This window comes from Eupeodes corollae, chromosome 1 (assembly GCF_945859685.1).
Source record: "Eupeodes corollae chromosome 1, idEupCoro1.1, whole genome shotgun sequence".
In the NCBI taxonomy this organism is placed as follows: Eukaryota; Metazoa; Arthropoda; class Insecta; order Diptera; family Syrphidae; genus Eupeodes; species Eupeodes corollae.
In genome coordinates, this window is record NC_079147.1 from 78291779 (window position 1) to 78309983 (window position 18205).

An 18205-nucleotide genomic window follows, 5' to 3' on the forward strand; every position below is an offset into this window, starting at 1 on the left:
CATCAAGCTCTTTCCCTAGCTAGATGTGCGCGCCAACTGATCCGCGGGCTTCCTCTACTACGCTGTCCTGTGGTTGCGGATTCGAAGACTTTCCGGGCCGGAGCATTGGTTTTCATGCGCTCTACGTGACCCAGCCATCTGAGTCGTTCAACTTTTACCCTTCTGGCTTAGTCTACGTCGCTTTACAGCCCGTACAGCTTGTCGTTTCATCTTCTCCTCCACTCCCCTTCGATTCATACGGGACCGTAGATCACACGAAGAACTTTTCTCTCCAAACGACCCAAGGTGCTTTTGTCAAAGTCCATGCTTCTACACCGTATAGCAGGACGGGGATGATCAGGGTCTTATATAGCGACACTTTGGTCCTTCGAGAAAGGGGTTTGCCATTCAATCGCTTTCATAGCCCAAAGAAACAGAGGTTAGCAAGAGTTATTCTTTGTTTGATCTCAGCGCTGGTGTTGTTTTCTGCGTTTACAGCAGAGCCTAGGTAGACGTAGTCCTTGACTACCTCAAAGTTACGTCTGGCGATGGTGACTTTTTGACCAAGACGTGGGTGTTGTAGGTCCCTTCTTCACAACAGCATGTACTTTGTTTTGTACTCATTAACCCATTTTGCCGCCTCTGCTTCAATACTCACAAAAGCCCATTGACATCACGCTGAGTTCTTCCGTTTATGTCAATGTCATCAGCATATGGTAGTAATTGGACAGACTTTTGAAAGATAGTGCCTCTAGTGTTGACGTGTAAACTCTGCACTATTCTTTCAAGCACGATGTTAAAAAAATCACATGACAGCGCATCACCTTGCCTTAGGCCTTTGTTGATATCGAAACGTTTGTTTCCTACCTTTATGGAGTAGCGTGAATTCTCCATGGTCATCCTGCACAAACGAAGGAGTTTGGCAGGGATGCCAAAAATAGACATGGCTATATACAGCTCGTCCCTGTAGATGCTGTCATATGCGGCCTTGAAATTGATGAAAAGATGGTGGGTGTCGATTTGGTGTTCTTGGGTTTTTTCCAGGATCTGCCGTAGTGTGAATATTTGGTCGACAGTGGACTTTCCTGGTCTGAAGCCACACTGATAAGGACCTATCAGGTTGTTGACGATGGGCTTTAGACATTCACATATTACGGCAGAAGATTTTATAGGTGATCTTAAGTAGATTAATTGTTTTATAGTGCAGTTTAGAGGGTCTCCCTTTTAGAGGATCGGCCAATCAATACTGAGGTTGAGGTTTCATTCAATGGGCATGCTTTCTTCCGACCATATCTTACAGATAAGATAAGACTTATCTCCAGCTGCTTTAAATAGCTCGGCAATCAAGCCATCCACTCCAGCGACTTTGTTAGACTTAAGCTTAGAAATGGCAATCTTTACTTCGTCTAAGTTGGGAAGACGGGATTTTTGGTTTTCGTCGTCTCAGCTGAATGGATCATTTTGCCTGACAGCCTTCGGTTCTAGGTTTATGTACTTTTCAATTTCGTTTCACCTGTTTATAAAACTTTCGAACTTCATTCCTTCTTTTAAACCTCTCAACATATTCGACCGCACGCTTGTCATGCTCTCTCTTTTTCCTTTTGAGAAGTCGGTGTTTCTCTCGCCTCTTCTGCTCATAGAGCTCATGAGTAGCTCTCGTCCTTTTATGCAGTGCCACCTTGCGTGCCTGTTTGCCTGCAGACATTCCTCATCAAAACTGTTTTGCCTTGGGTCTAGAAACCCGAAGTGCTACCTTGGCTACAACGAGGTAGTGGTCCGAGTGGATGTTAGCTCCTCGGAAAGTTCGGACATCCATTATGCTGGAAGTCGCAATATGGTCAATCTGGTTGGCGGTAGATTGATCTGGAGAACTCCAAGTGCTTTTGTGGATGTTGAGGTGTTGAAAACGCGTACTGGCTACCATGACGTTTCGCCCCGCCAATAGTTTTTTTTCCGATTATTCCACCAAAGATGTCTTCCCTTCCTAGCTTGGCATTAAAATCGCCCAGGACAATTTTTATATCGTAGCTAGGACACTGCTCATATGTCTAAGAGCTGGAAGAACATGTCTTAAGAGTTGTCATCTTTCTATTCTGTGGGGGCGTGCGCGCATATCAGGCATATATTGCCTAATTTATCCTTGATGCGGATGGTCATGAGGCGCTCATTGATGCACCTATAACTGTTGCCTAAGTCTGGCTCCAATTATAAAGCCGCATAAAAATAGGCGCTGTTGGTTTTCGTTGTGGCAGTCCCCATAGTAAATATCGCAGTTTTTATCCTCTTTTTGCCCGGCCCGTCCCATCTCATAGTATTTCCTAGATGGCCGTTATGTCTGCTTTATAGCAGTACTCTTAATTTTGTGCAATGCATTTGATGATTGTTTTAGTTTTTTTAATTTTAATTATTTTTGACATCCTTATTTAAATATTGTTTTACCTCAGCAGTTAACTTTGGTGCACTTATTAGAAGAAACTTCTGCACTTGCTTAACAATCCAACGCTCATTGGCAACACTTATTTTTTTAGTCTTCCAGATTTTGAGGAATTTTCAACAGAATTTGTTTTTTTATACCTTTTATTAATGTCCCTTACAGGGACTTCTATTTACAATTATTTCTGCTATACCACGAACCGATTTTCCTTTTTCAAAATGTTTAGTCACAAGTTTTCGCACATCTATTAATGTGTAACCACGTTGTCTTTCCATCTTGACTTACGTTTTAAATTCAATATATTTTGGTTTCGCCTGACATAACAAAAAACTAACAGCATACTAAAATGTTCCTTTAGTTCCGTTCAAATAAAAAGAAGATGCAGTGCTGCCAAGTGTACGATTTCTTTTTTGAGATCAAAATCGAGGTATTTGGAATTAAAAAATTAAATTATTTTAGTTTTAAATGGAATATGCATTTGAAGTGCAAGGTCATAAACCTTTGAAAAAATATCCATATGAACACTTTTAAACATAATTTCAATGAGATATTTAAAAAACAACGACGAAAACATTGTCCCCTTTCTTTTTTGGGCAACTGTTTATACAATTGAGTTTAAGGGAATTACTACAAAAATTTAAAAAAAATACTATTGGTGGGTCATGACCTCTATTACTACATTTCTGAACGAATTTCTAATTTCACGTGTACGGAATTTCAAAATGATGAGTAGATAAGAAAAATGCATATCATATTATGATAGTTATAAAATCATATCGTTTATTCTTAAACATAATTGTTTTTCTTTATAAAAAATGTTAAAAATGGAATACATATTTGTTTTGTTGTATAAAAAATATTAATATTTAAAATTCATGCCACGCAATCAAAAGATTATTTACTCTTCATAAACCCCAGGATTGAAATAAAGACATTTATCAAATCCATGATTGTTATAGGCTGGAGTTTGTAAATAACCTTCTGGTGATCGTAAGGATTTTATTTTAGTTGCAATCAACTTAAGCATATCCTCAAATGGCGTATTATGAGCATTCTCGGCAAGAACTTTACAAAATATCTGTATATACCAGGAACCCTCATCTGGGTCACGCAAAGCTTGAAAGCCTATCACAAAGAAAAGATAAAATACTTTAACCTCATCAAGACAATACCAAAAACAATAAAATCCTTACCTCTTACTGATGCGTAACAAACGAGCATATCTGACAAAGTTTCCATTTGCAAGGATATTTTCGGATCACGTTCCACAATACTATCGGTTTCTATACGATTAAATCCCTGATCTGGAGCATCTCCCCTAAAGTTTAATTTACTTGTTAATAAAAAGAACATCTTTTAAAATCTTAAATGATTCACCTGCAAAACGGAAAGATCAAAACTTTAGGTTTGTTCCTTAAGCTTTTGCATTCCTTGTTTGAAAAGAATTCCTCAATTTCCTTCACCTTGACAATGGATCCTCCATAAAATTCAACCCTGTCATGCATGTCTTCTCGCATTTCGCCGTGAGTCATCAAGGCCATTACAAACGATTCAGTCTGTTTCAAATATTCCGAACTGCGCAGTTCTGTCAGGAGGTCGAAGAATTCCTTTTGATTGAGGTTGTCATACGGAAAGCAAGTGAATCCTAATTCTTGAAACAAACTCAACATGTACTTTGAATCGACTTCAGCACCAGAACGTCTCTTTTTCTCGTTGTTCGGAAACTCAATGATGTTGACCATGAAAAAGACTCCACGGTTTTTCGACTTCATTGGATAGACCTTCAGTTGTGGATGATAGTGAATTACTTTTGATTTTATTACTTCGAAAGGCCTCGGCAAATGGATTTTGCCGGTGAATGGCACAAGCTTATGTTTTGAATCGACAATGTCTTTCGAAGGGTAGCATCCTTCTGGAACACTAGATGGAAGATTTTCTGGGATTTGTTGGGGCGGTTCTATGGAAGTCGATTGAACCGAAGATGCGTTATGTTCATGAATTGAAATGTACTTTTTCTGGTCTTGCTGGGGGGCACGTAGTAACCTGGCGGCAGATTCGAAATTCAAGTCAATCAAGATTTTTAATAATTCATTGTAGGCAGTTGGTCCGCGTTTGGTTAATTTTATAAAAAGCTCTCTATGTTTTTCGTCCTTTTCTGCGTTAGGTAGATTCTTAAAAAAAAGTAGTATGGGTATTCAATTAAAAATAAATCAATGATTAGTTAAAGGTACTCACATCAATCCGTGCTCTCATCACTTCTGATATAATCTTTTTATTTTCACAGGCTTTAATAAGGGGTTCATAGCTTGTTGAACGAATTAACTCATTCATATTCTTCCGAATATGCTCCCTGTGGCTGTTTTCCATTCTTGCTTGTTGTTAACTAATGGAACGATAATATCTATCTGAAATATTGAATAAAATGTAATGAAATATATTATAATGTGACGGTACCTTACAAAAGAATAATGTAAATAAATCAATAAATAAAACAATTGATCACTATATTGTTATTTAATACTTTAATAGTGCAATAAAAGAAGGGTTTTATCACGAATGGAGATAGTACGCTGACAATTTATGTATGTCTTCTTTTTGGTCGCAAATCGTTTACTTGACAAATATTGGTAAGAGTAATATCATCAATGGAGACGGTTTTTGCGAGGTAAATACGAGATTTTATGGGACAATGTTTAGAACAGAAAAGGGAAGGTTTAAACAAATTTTCAGCTTACTATTACTCATTTCATAGTCTGCCCTTAGTTTTCTGGATAACAATGTGTTTTAATAAAAAAATAAAACGAAGGTGTACATAAAATGCACTCAGATAACCACTGCACTTAGGAAACCTTGAAAAAGTCCCAACAAAAAGTGTGGATAATGATCTAAGTTCAATGACCTTTTCCAAAATTCATGAAAATTGTGTTTTATTATGAAAACAATAACTTTTTGGTTCATGCAATTTATTGAAAATTATTAGAACAGTACACTAAATTGAATTTTAGATTTATATTATTTGTGAGTTCAATGTTACAAAGAAATATAATTCTTTTCTATTTGGATGATTCATGACCTTTTCACCGTTTTCTAATATCTACTTCCAAAAGTAGTTTAGTTCACTTATTTAAATGGTTTTCATATCTAATTAAGTATAGTTTATGGTTTGTATTAAAATACTAAGTTTAATGTTATTATTTTTACTAAATTATAAAAAGAAAACTAACAAAACAAGTCAAATCAAGTCTACACACGTCCAAACGATAACAAGCTTTGTTATTTTATTTATTTGTTTTCTTGTTTTTTTTTCTATGATGCAAAATTGACAGTTGTTGTTGATAGGCGGTTGCATTTTTATTTAACATATAAGGCGGAGGTCATACTGACAGCAGGAATGGTTAATTCACAATATTGATTAAGAGAAGTACACATGGGCTGCTGCATGGGATTTAAATCGAATTCATTGAAAAGAAAATATTTAATGTGCAAAATAATAAAAATGTTAATTAAGAAATGGTGTAGGAACCTACGCAAAAGACAATGAAAGCTATAAAAAAACTTTTCAAAAAATTTCAATAATTTTTTTCAAATGATGGAATCCAATGATTATACTGTATTCTATGTCAAACGAATTTCTTAAATGACTCCGTTCAATTTCGTGTTTAATAGGGCATCTTGGTTAGTTAAATTTTTGGAGACCTTATTGACTGAGTTAAGCAGCATTCACATGAGGGCGACTAACGAACGACGAATGACTTACAAAATGTGAGTTTATATACGTTTGAAGACATATTTCCACACAAATCCTTAACAAAACGATAGCAATATAGTTTCTATTTGATTTATGATGCATACTTTTACTTTTCAATATCATATATTAATATCGCTGTGAGGAGAGCAGACACCAGGTGGAACAACATCACCACGTGTAAAGGCACAAAAAACATCCGGCCAACACTGGATTTAAAACGTTCAAGATGCTTGCTCCCTCTAAGCAGATCGCATATAAGCTCGATAATAGGTGTCATACCGGACACTGTCTAATAGGAAAGCACGCCACGAGAATAGGCGTTTCTCAAATGACTTTTGCAGAAGCTGTATGGACGAGGGAGAGAAAGAAACGGTTCTTTATCTTATCTGCACATGCCCTGCTCTGGCTCGAAAACGCAAAAATTACCTTCTTTAACGATCTAAATTATATCGTTATAATCAGCCTCTTACGTTTCGTAAGGGACTCGAGCTGGTTCCATTGAGCCTAGAAGGAAGCCTCAAGATCCATGTGGTATCTCAATAGGCCATTAGACTGGCCTAAGTGTGTCCGTTTCCATCTTGGACAGCCTCTTTAACCTAACCTAACCATATATTAATACATTTAAGAAAACAAATTTATTCGTCGCAAAAAAAATTGTAGTTGATACGAACTGTCAAACTTTATTCGCATTCCACATTATCCACATTCGCAACGAATCGCACGTACTTAACCTAAAAAATCATTCTTGTTTTGGTTTCGGTGGTAAATGGTGTTCGGCTGTGGCTTGTAAAAATTCGCGACAAATTAAAAATTCTCATGTGAAAGAAATGTCAAAATCGACGAATATTCGTTCATTCGTTGGTCGTGCTCATGTGAATAAAGCTTTAGGTATCAAAATTGAGGTAGATGGAAATAAATAAAAACAACTTTCAGCTTTTCACAAAAAGATTCTAAGGTTCAAAATTATTGTAAAATAAAGTTTTCAATGAATAATTTTAATAAAAAAAATTTACAAATTTGAAATTAATTTTTGGACTCCTTCAAATTGAACTATATGTTAAATCAGTTGTTCTGTCAGATACACATATATACCAGAAATTCTTTGATACCTTTAAAATCCTTTTTTTTTGACATTCCAGCTGTTTCAGAACAGCTGTTCTTTTACACTCAAAACACTAACAAAAAGGTATCCGAATACCCTATATTGTTACTTAATTTTTTTAAATAAAGGCCAGTTTCAATAATATCATTGCAAAAATGATGAAAACATCACTATTCCAAGCACAATGACAAGGCATTAGAATTCGTTATCGGAATAACTCGAATTAAATCATCAAAATAATTTATAAGAAGGAAGAGTGCTCAAGTCAAAGTAGGCATTTTTAAATAAGGCTAAAAAGGTCCAAGGATTTATTGTTCACATTTTCAGCAGGGGTTATAAACATGTTTTAATGTCGGGCCCTTGATGCATACATAATATTTGGATGCTTTTGATCTTAAGCCTAGTACATACTTGTGAACCATCTCGTGAACCCATACAAATTTCAGTTTTTAGTTCACCCGTGAACTTGCTCGTGAAGCTGAGTGGAGAACAAAGTGGAGAGTTTTCGTTCACGGGCAATTCACGTGCAAAATGTACGGGAACTGTTGGTGAAGCTTTGACATTTGGTTTGTTCATGTTCACAACGTGTACTCACAAGTGTGTACCAGTGAGCAATGTCAAAAGTTCACTTTCTCCACTGGCGAACGTTCACTTCACGAGGAAGTATGTACTAGGCTTTATCGTTGATCTTAAAGCCAAGTACATACTTGTGAACCATCTCGTGAACCCATACAAATTTCAGTTTTTGGTTCACCCGTGAACTTGCTCGTGAAGCTGAGTGGAGAACAAAGTGGAGAGTTTTCGTTCACGGGCAATTCACATGCAAAATGTACGGGAACTGTTGGTGAAGCTTTGACATTTGGTTTGTTCATGTTCACAACGTGTACTCACAAGTGTGTACCAGTGAGCAATGTCAAAAGTTCACTTTCTCCACTTGCGAACGTTCACTTCACGAGGAATAATTTATTTGGTATTTTTAAGTTGGTAGCACTTATATTTGACATCTGAAAACAAGCTCAGCTTTCATTTGTAGTGTCATAATATTAGTTAAAATGTTGCTATTTACGTAATAGATTAACTATGAAATAACACCTTAAAGTTATTGACACTTAGTGCAAGAGTGTTATTTCAAACGTAGTCACTTTTCGTTGGTTATAATCAATGATCGGTACAATTGTTTAGAAATTTGTAAAAAAGTAAAAGCTTTACTGATGTCGAAATGTACTTCCAGCCTAAAATATGGCTGCTGGCATTCACCATTCACAACGCCGTAAATACGCTCTTATCTGTTGCAACAGCAGGCAATAAACACCGACTTCTCGATCAACTGCTTTTCGGCGTTAAGGAACACTGGGTGTTCACTTGAACAGACTTTAAGTCCAAATAACCAATATATAAAACAAAAAACACATGGCGTCTTTGTACATTTGTAATAAATGTATACATCTTTGTAAAAAATTTATAGTAACGGGTTATCCATTAGATTTTGACACCCTCTGGGTGCCATTTTGTTTTGGTGACATCTGTCAAATCTTTTCTATTCAGTTGCTTATGCCAAATCATCATGGCAAGTTACACAATTAAACAGCACTTTCAAAAGATAAAACTTTACTATCAAAATGATCTTATTCAACGTTTGGTAGCCTAATTTGAGAAGACCGGTTCAGTAAACAATCAGCCAACACCCGTACCTTCAAGGAACGCAAGATCACACGAGAACATCGCCGCAGTCCGTGAAAGTGTACAGCAGAACCCGAGGCAGTCTATTCCTTTCCGTGTACAAGAACTCAACCTTTCGCAAATTTCAACTTGGCGAGTTTTGCATCGGGGCTTGGGCCTACACCCGTACAAAATCCAACTAACCCAGGAGCTCAAAGTTCATGACAACGACGTTTGTTCGCTGACTGGTTTTCAAATCGTTTAGAAGAGGACCCCAATTTTGTCCGAAAAATCATCTTTAGTTACGAGGCGCATTTTTGGATAATTGGCTGTGTTAACAAGCCAATACCGGTGGTACCCGTGGCATGATGGTTAGTGCGTTGGACTGTCATGCGAGAGGTCTTGGGTTCGATCCCTGCCTATGCCATCTAAAATCTTTTCACGGGTACTGCCTCTTGCGAGGAATTGACAACTTCTCCAAGAGTAACTATTGTCATGAAAAAGTGCTTTCTCAAAATTAGCCGTTCGGAGTCGGCATATAAACTGTAGGTCCCCTCCATTCCTGACAACATTACTTGCACACAGGAATGGTTGAGAGTTGTAAGTCACTACGCCTTGGTTCTCAATGGACTGTCGCGCCACCCAATTTATTTATTTTATTTTACAAGCAAAATTGCCACGTTGATAATGCATTCTCAAAAAGTTACCGTTTTGTGTGGATTTTGGGCCCTTGAGGCGGCGTAATTAATCAGTCCTTTTTTGAAAACGACGTTAGTGAGGTGAACGATATATTACGATGATAACTAATTTCTTGTGGCTCAAATCAAATCATATTGTGAACCTAGACGACATGTGGTTCCAGCAGGATGGCGCTACGTGCTACACAGTAAACGCCACGACATTACACACAACATCTACCCGCCCTTATTGTAAAACCCTTACCAGTTGACACTCCAAAAAAATTACCTTAATTAAAAGCCAATTTAGTTGGCAGTTGGCCAATTATAGGGCCTATACACTACACAAACTGTTTGAGCAAACGAATTTATTTTGTTGTTGTAAAAATGTTTGTGTAGTTTAAAGCGATGATGAGTGTTTGCGCAAGCGGTTTGAACAAAATAAAAAAAATTTGGCAAGCCCAGTGTCCTATTTTGAAGTTTTTCATTGAACTTCGAATGTCTAAATATACCCGCTTCTGACGCTCTTCCGTTGATTCTTACGTTGACCATTAGAAATTCATAATTTGCGTTTGTGAGCGCCATGAGTTGTGGACATTATCAAATGCTGTTCTGACATTGACACAATTTGAAAGATTTTCGTATTCTAACTCGTGTATTCTTCATTGATGGGAAGATCAAAAGCTTGGTTCGACAAATATGGATATCAGCATTACTTTTGGTCTGACTTACGATCATCTATTATTCACGCATTTTCAAGTGGGACGGACATTGTGACTCAACTCAGAAAAGTTGCTAATTCCGGAAGCAAAGAATTAGGACCTTATTCTGATTTTGTGATGGAAAAAGTATGACAGATAAACCGGTTACCATATGAAGTTCCAGATGATAAAATTGTCAGAATAATTATTGGCTGCATTACAAATTTGGGATTAAAAAATTCTCTGATGTTTGTCATGCCAACCTCGATTCAATGCTTAATAAACCAATTATCATCTATTAGTGAGCCACCTCGAAGACAACAAGATGCATCTGTATTGAACGATGGAAACAATAAAAGATTATTCAACACCAAACTTAGTGATGAATACAACTTTGGGTTTCAGAACAAGAGGCCTTTACGAGGTCATAGGCGTGTTGCCGAATGACAGGTACAAGTTAAAGAAAATCAATTCTAAAATTGATATACTTGCTGCAAGAGAAACTATTAGACGAGATCCAAAAGAAAATTGGGAACATTATGTGATAATGTAAGTTTTATGTTTCACTATTAAATTGTTACCAAGTAATTTGCTAAACTTTGAAGAACTTTTGGTTTCTGTTAATTATTATATTATCTGTGCTTGGGCTAAATGGTGTAAGACAAGTTTATGCTCGAGGCTAAACCTCTGTGCTTATAGTTGGTTGATCGTGGATTGTTTTAGAATACTAGTAGACAAGCTGTTTGCCTATGAGTTACTAAGGTTTGTTGTTAATGGTACAAGACTAGTTTACGCTTGCGAGCTAAACCTCTGAGTTTACTATTTGTGTTGAATTGTTTCCAAATTATTATTTTGTTTCAAAATGATGACGGTTATGGATTGTTTCATCGAGAACGATGAAAATTGCAATCTATCCGTGTTATAGTTAAAAAGTACTTTGTTCTAAACAACTTTGTATGATCACTTCCAAAATGATCGTACGAACAGTGAATAACATTTGTATAAAATATCGTTCAGAATTAGTATAAGTAAATTAATCTGTTCTGCTGGTGTTCATTAGAATTTGGACTGTGAAAGGACTAAGCCAGAAGGTTAGCACAGAATCGATTGCTCGGAACTTATCATACATTTGCTTCTCTCTTTATTTCATTTTCAGGATAATGAAAATCCGAAAAAAAGTCATTTAAAAGAAAACGGGTTTCCAATGATGAGGACAAATTCATAAAATTAGCTTATGGGCACTTAAAAGAGAGCTGCAATAACACAATATGACTAGCAAAAGGATGGGCATCAACATTTTCTGAAATTGAGAACAAACAGCAACGAATGTATGCCAAAAAACTTGTTTCGGATATTTTATTTGCTGGGTCTTTTCGACACCTCAATGAAAGTGTAATCCGGGGGGTTCAAAATCTTTTAGACCCTTCAGTGAGATCTTCGACCCCTATTTGGAGTGATTCTTACATATGTATCTTCTCCATCGCCAATGCCGCAACAAGTATTTTTTGTTCAACAACCACGGCCCTCGACCTTTAGCATGCGGAAGTACTCAAATACTCAAGAATTTTTTGACGAGATCTCACAAAATATTGATATGTGAAATGCATCCCTCTGTACATATATGTATACACATACATAAATTAATTTTAATAAAATGAAAATAAAAATATACGCACTTTTATATTTCCTTTCAAAACTGTAATAATGGTCTCACAGGTTTCCATCATAATTCTACCTGTTGTTTGCACAAAGAAATTTAAGGTCTTCAAAAGATTGTCCAATCTCCACTTGCTAGGAACCGTAGTGCTAAAGATAGTCGATCTTTTGGTGAAATGAAATCTCTCATTAATTTTTTTTTTTTTTAAATAATAACTGGAGTAACTTTATGTAACAAATCTGTTTGAACAAACTTGTTTGCGTAGTATATAATTTTTTTTAATGACGCAACCTCGCTACACACTTCTGAAACAGTTTGCAAAAACATTTTTACTAACTTACTTACTTAAGGTGGCGCTACAGTCCGGGCGGACCTGGGCCTCAACCAACATGCGTCTCCAGCCAGTTCGTTCCCTAGCTAGCTGTATCCAGTTTCGCACGCCAAGTTGGTTGAGGTCCTCTCCCACCTGGGTGCGCCACCTGAGTCGCGGTCTTCCTCTACTGCGCCGTCCCTCGGGATTGGATTCGAAGACCTTCCGGGCTGGAGCGTTGATGTCCATCCGCTCTACATGACCTAGCCATCTAAGCCGTTGGACTTGAATTCTGCTAACTAGGTCAGTGTCGCTGTACAGCCCGTACAGTTCGTCGTTACATCTTCTCCTCCATTCTCCATCTATGCGTACGGGACCAAAAGTCACCTGACAAATTTTTCTCTCGAAGCATCCTTAAACGCTCTCATTTTTCTTTGACAGGGTCCAGGCCTTAGCGCCACAAATAAGAACCGGGATGATGAGTGTCTTAAAGATGGTGATTTAAGATGCTCGAGAGAGGACTTCACTTCTCGATTGCCTTCTAAGTCCAAAGAAGCAGCGATTTGCAAAAGCTATTCTTAGTTTGATTTCAGTGCTAGTGTCGTTGTCTGTGTTAATAGCGATGCCTAGGTAGACAAAGTCCTTAACTACCTCAAAGTTACCATGGTGACGTTTTGTCCAAAACGTCGTTGTTCACTGTCCTTTTTTGATGACAGCCCTCATTGACCACTAAACCCATCTTCTTCGCTTCCGTCGCAATGCTCAAAAACGCTCCACTGACATCACGCTTTGATCTTCCAATTATGTCAATATCATCTTCGTATCCGAGTAATTGGATGGACCTTTGTAAGATTGTGCCTCTAGTGTTGACGGTTGAGTTTTGCACAATTCTTTCCAGAACGATGTTGAAGAAGTCGCATGACAGTGCATCGCCTGGTCTAAAACCTTTTTTTGCATCCAATGCAAAAGTAAGATCTTTTCCGACCTTGATAGAGCACCATGCATTCTCCATGGTCATTCTGCACAAACGGATAAGTTTGACGGTATGCTAAACTAGACATTGCTCGTAAGAGCTCTTCCCTATAGATGCTGTCATACGCGGCTTTAAAATCGATAAGGAGATGGTGGGTATCGATTTGAAGTGCCTGGGTTTTTTTTTCAAGATCTGCCGTAGTGTGAATATTTGGTCGACAGTGGACTTTCCTGGTCGAAGCCACACTGATAAACACCTATCAGGTTGTTGACGAACGGCATCAGACAAGGATCTTATATAAAATGTTAAGAAGACCGATGCCTCTGTAGTTGGCGCAATTTAGAGGGTCTCCTTTTTGATCTGCGTAGCCGAGGTTTAGTGGTTCTATCTCTTACAGCGGAATTCGGTTCGTCATCGCCGTTATATTATTTGGTGAAGTGGTTTTTCCATATTCTCAACATAGACTGCGGTTCCAATACGATGTTTCCCTGATCGTTCTTACAGGCTTCGGTTCGTTGCTTGTGCCCTTGGGAGGTTTTTTTTACCTTTTGGTAAAATTTACGAACCTCATTCCTGTTGTGACATACCTCTATCTCCTCGATTGCGCGCTTCTCATGCTCTCTCTTTTTCCATCTAAGAAAAGAAGCCTCCTATCCTGCTCGTAGAGGTCGCGACCAGCTCTGGTCCTTCTGTGCGCTTGCCGGCATTCGTCGTCAGGGGTTTTGCTGTTGTGGCCATGTGAAACCTAGCACCTCAGAGGCGGCTTCTCTGATGGCTGCAAGGCAATGTTGCCACTGGTTTTCAATGCTTAATGCAGGCAGCATAGAACTCTTAAGAGGTTACTTGAGACTAGATCGGAAAAAGACATGGCAATCTCTTGCGATTATAGCCGTCTAACGTCGAATCTTCTCACAGTACTTCCTTGTTTTGGCTTGGATCGGGATATCCGTAGACGTACCTTGGCTATAACGAGGTAGTGGTCCGAGCCAATGTTGGCCTCTCGGAATGTTCGGATATCCTATATACTGGATAAGTGTCGTGCGTCGATCGCAATGTGGTCAATCTGGTTGACAGTTGATTGATCACGAGATTTCCATGCCCTCTCGTGGAAATTAAGATGTGTGAACTGCGTATTAGCTACCAGAACGTCTCTGTATCTCCCGATTATGCCACCAAAGATGTCTTCTCTTTCTTGGCATTAAAATCTCCTAAGACAATTTTAATATCATAGCCAGGGCACTGCTCATATATCTTGTCCAAGAGCTCGAAGAATATGTCTTTGGTGTCTTCATCTTTCTCCTCTGTTGGAGCATGCGCGCATATTAGGCTTATGTTGGCGAATTTAGTCTGATACGGACGCCGTAGCAGCAGACGCCGAAATATACATCGCAGTCTTTAACATTGAGTTTGCCCGGTCCATCCCATCGAACTTCTTGGATGACGGTAAAATCTGCCTTGCAGCAGTTTAGGTCTTCTGCTAATTGTTCGGCTGCACGTAGTCTGTTAAGGGACCCAACATTCCGCGTACAGATCGAAGTTCGTTGTCCTTATTTCGTTTGCGTAAGTTGTCAACAGCAAATCCGTCCGTATCCGAGGCTTGTTGGTGCTTCGCAACTATGAAGTTTTTACGTGGCCGTCAAGTCACCCCGATGGCACAACCCCCAACCTGGAGGGCCAGATCCTTAGTATAACTCCAAGGACGGCAGTCGGATAAACCACTCATTTTAGGACTTTGTTCCGATTAAGTCGTAGAAGCCCTATAAGGTTTTCACTAAGTAGTTTAACTTTACTGGAACTGTAGACGCCACCGTTGATTCCATCTCGAGAATTCGTCCGCTGCCGTCTGGATAAGAACAGGTGCCTTAGTGGAAACACCTCTCCCCCAATCTCTCGTTTGCTGCCCCCAACAACTTTCCATTGGGGTAAGGTACAAGAACAATATTATAAAAATAAGTTACTCAAGTCTATAGTTTATATCAAATTTTGAGTTGAAAGTAAAGTTGACGATTGTTTTTTTTTCGATTGCGATAGAGGAGATAGATTTTAAAAGTTGCTTTGCTTGATGTTTGTAAAGTATTCCCTAGAACATTAATGAAACATTTGTTTTAGTTTTGTTAAAATAAAAAAGGTGTACTTCCAAATAAGGAATCGGTCTCCTCCGTTATACTTTCATAGCTAGTTCCATTTGGAAAAAAATCAAAGGTTTCAAGTCGTAAAACTTAAAAAAAATGGCCAATTGACGTTGACAAGATGGCTGGTAAATCCAAGACATATTTTTTTCTGAATTAATTTACTATACGCGTTGCATGATAAATATAATAATTACCCCGATGTCTTCCATAATATTGCAGTTAGTTATTTAAAGGATTTGAAGATTTCTTAAAACGTTATCCATCAATTAAGTTATTTGTGTTTAATTTATTTTAAATATTAAATTCCAGAGCATACTAAAGTAAACAGCCGTTTCTAAAAAAATACAATGTTTACAATAAGCCTGATTCACGATTAACTGCCTTGACCCCTAAATCTTTGATATTATGTCAACCCCAACAAATATTTAGTTAAACATTCCTTAGTTTTATCGAAAAATTAAATGCATTACATTTCGTTAGGCTCATAGAATTATCAAATTTTTAAAGGAATGCTTAGCTGTTATCAACAAACGCTCTCTGCTGTTCAGTAAAACCAAATGAATTCTCAAGTCATTTGTATAAATTTTCTAAAATCTTACTTCAGTCTTCTTTAGGTCTTATCTGTGATCGGTTCAACTTGTTTCTTCGTTAAAATCTGCTTTTAAAACTCAAACGAGCACATAAGGTTATCTCTCATCCTGCCGCATTTGAAACTAAATTCCAACGCTTATAATAATTTAGTGTACCCAAATTTAGATTGAAAACAAATATGACTTATTAATCCTTAAAAGATGAATTATTTTAAACCGATTCTCATTCTTATAACCGTCAGTATATTTCTAAATACACAATGCATTCCTACCGCCACCGCTGCCGCCGGATTTGAAAAAGTTTTCATTAGAAACGATATGGATTGGTCATATCCGTCGGTTGGAAATAAATTCGAACTTCCTGTGCTCGATGGTCTTCGATGGAAGAGCTTGGAAAATTCGATAATTAAATCGGGAGCAATCAACTTAAAGGATGTCTTTCGAAATAGTGTCGATACCATAAAAATGAAAAGTAAAAATGTCGATATAATATTTCTAATCGATTCAAGTTCGAGCATTGGAAAAGTGAATTTTAATAGTGAAATACGTTTTGTGATTTAAGTTTTAACTATACGCGAATTGCACTGATAACGTTTAGTTCCCAAACAAAAGTGGTAAGTTTTGTGAAATATGTAAATTGCTTTTGAAATATACAAATCCTAGAAAAAGTCCAAGTAAATCTTTGACAGAAGTTCAATTTCGAATAAAATTGTGACCAGTTCATTCAAATATCGTAGGAGTCAAAACTTTATAAACTTCTGTAAAAATTTAATGCAGTTGAGAAAAGTTATTTTTTATCAAATTCAAATTCTTAGACCTTCCGCACACCCAAAGCGTCTTATGATTTCTTAGAATTAAAAAAGAACCCTCTGGAAATGAAAAACGCTGCAATTTACGAATGATAGTGTAATCAAGTGTTCATTTTTAATTTATTATTAAAAATGAACTCTGTAAACAAATTCTCGCTTTGTGTGATTCAGATAAAGTCCAAATGGACGAAAATACCGGCACTTTTTTTTTTGGGCATCTTATCTTTAATTTTTAAATATCACATTTAGTTTTATTCCAAGTTTTGAAGACTTGATAATTCCTAGCTGTACGAGTATAGTCTAAGGTTTAAGCTGATAATAGGAGTTTAAAATGTTGATAACCTCTAAATAGTTTATTTATGAATGTAAACAATGTAGATCGCGTGGCTTATAGTTAAGTTTAGGAATATTGTAATGTTATTGGCCTTACTTTATAATAATGTTAATGTCCATTTCTGACCCACTGATGGGGGTAACTAGAGTGAGAATAGCTTATCGAAATAATATAATATTTAAGCGATAAGACCGGCTGGCCTCAAGCCAGCTGGGAACATGATGAATACATTTACGAAGCGGCAAAATGCATATCGGGAATCGAGAACGAGAAGTTACATGTATTTTAATCTCTGATTCACGGACCGCGTGCCGATTGTGGGATACTCTGTTTTGGTTCGGCTGATGATAGACGTTCGTTGTGCACTTTTATGTGTTGATAACGCGTCATAGCTGTGAATAGTTTATTATATCTGAGTTTTTTTTAATGGCAAGTAATAATTTGATGGAAAAACTAACTATAAGATCGTTTACAACAATGGCATTGATTATGTTGCCTTTGAGGACTGCGGCATAGGCCTGCAACTTAAGAATGCCTTACAAGGAAAACGAGATTAAAGGTGTCAAATCACATGACCTTTGGTGGCTAATCCACTTCGACTCTATTCCATGAAACCTTACTTACTTACTTAAGGTGGCGCTACAGTCCGGGGCAGACCTGGGCCTCTACCAACATGCGCCTCCAGCCAGCTCGGTCCCTAGCTAGCTGTCTCCAGTTTCGCACGTAAAGTTGGTTGAGGTATTCTCAAAAATCAACCGAAGAATTTTTCGCTCGAAGACGGTCTCATCTTTCTTTGACAGGTTCTAGGCCTCAGCGCCATAAATAATGGCTAAAACACAAACACACTTCAGTTTCGGCTTCGTCTGCGTTACGTTGGGCCTGCTTCGAAGTTACTTTGAATGACACTTCCAATATGACATTTCTAAAATGGCACTTCTGTCATTAGCAGCTGTTATTTTTTCTCAAAATAAAAAAATGTAAGTGTTGAAATCAAAAAAAAAAAAAATTTATCGCGGAAGAAGCTTACACAGTCTATAATAACCAATGAAAATCCCTCCAAAAGCAAATGTATTTTGTTTGTTGACTTTTTTACAGGTAAG

At 37.5% G+C, this 18205-nt stretch overlaps 2 protein-coding genes across 4 annotated transcripts in view; one reads left to right on the top strand and one right to left on the bottom strand.

Moving 5' to 3' along the window:
* Positions 1-3165: 3165 nt before the first annotated feature.
* Positions 3166-5768, bottom strand: LOC129942281 (caspase Dronc). 3 transcript variants are annotated; one of them, XM_056051148.1, is made up of 5 exons: positions 5615-5768; positions 4649-4818; positions 3791-4584; positions 3607-3731; positions 3166-3538 (listed from the first exon to the last, which is right to left on the bottom strand). In XM_056051148.1, the coding sequence occupies exons 2-5, from the start codon at positions 4778-4780 to the stop codon at positions 3312-3314; spliced, it is 1278 nt and encodes a 425-aa protein (XP_055907123.1). In that variant the 5' UTR covers positions 4781-4818; positions 5615-5768; the 3' UTR covers positions 3166-3311. The 3 variants fall into 3 exon arrangements, with proteins under 3 accessions (XP_055907123.1, XP_055907122.1, XP_055907124.1); XM_056051147.1 differs by having other exon boundaries at positions 5638-5764; XM_056051149.1 differs by having other exon boundaries at positions 4649-4814; positions 5638-5694.
* A 10257-nt stretch (positions 5769-16025) lies between these two features.
* LOC129938359 (sushi, von Willebrand factor type A, EGF and pentraxin domain-containing protein 1-like) overlaps positions 16026-18205 on the top strand; it is a 33731-nt gene continuing 31551 nt past the window's right edge. The window contains 2 exon segments of the mRNA XM_056045860.1: positions 16026-16515; positions 16518-16576. Coding sequence (XP_055901835.1) covers positions 16164-16515; positions 16518-16576 — 411 coding nt within the window. The 5' untranslated portion in view covers positions 16026-16163.

Excerpts from the sequence above, each read along its gene's own strand:
- LOC129942281 (XM_056051148.1), bottom strand. The coding sequence starts at position 4,780 with ATGGAAAACAGCCACAGGGAGCATATTCGGAAGAATATGAATGAGTTA. Across the intron at positions 3,732-3,790 it reads TTGATCTTTCCGTTTTGCAG|GGGAGATGCTCCAGATCAGG; the intron begins GTGAATCATTTA and ends ATTAAACTTTAG. Across the intron at positions 3,539-3,606 it reads TTGTTACGCATCAGTAAGAG|GCTTTCAAGCTTTGCGTGAC; the intron begins GTAAGGATTTTA and ends TCTTTGTGATAG.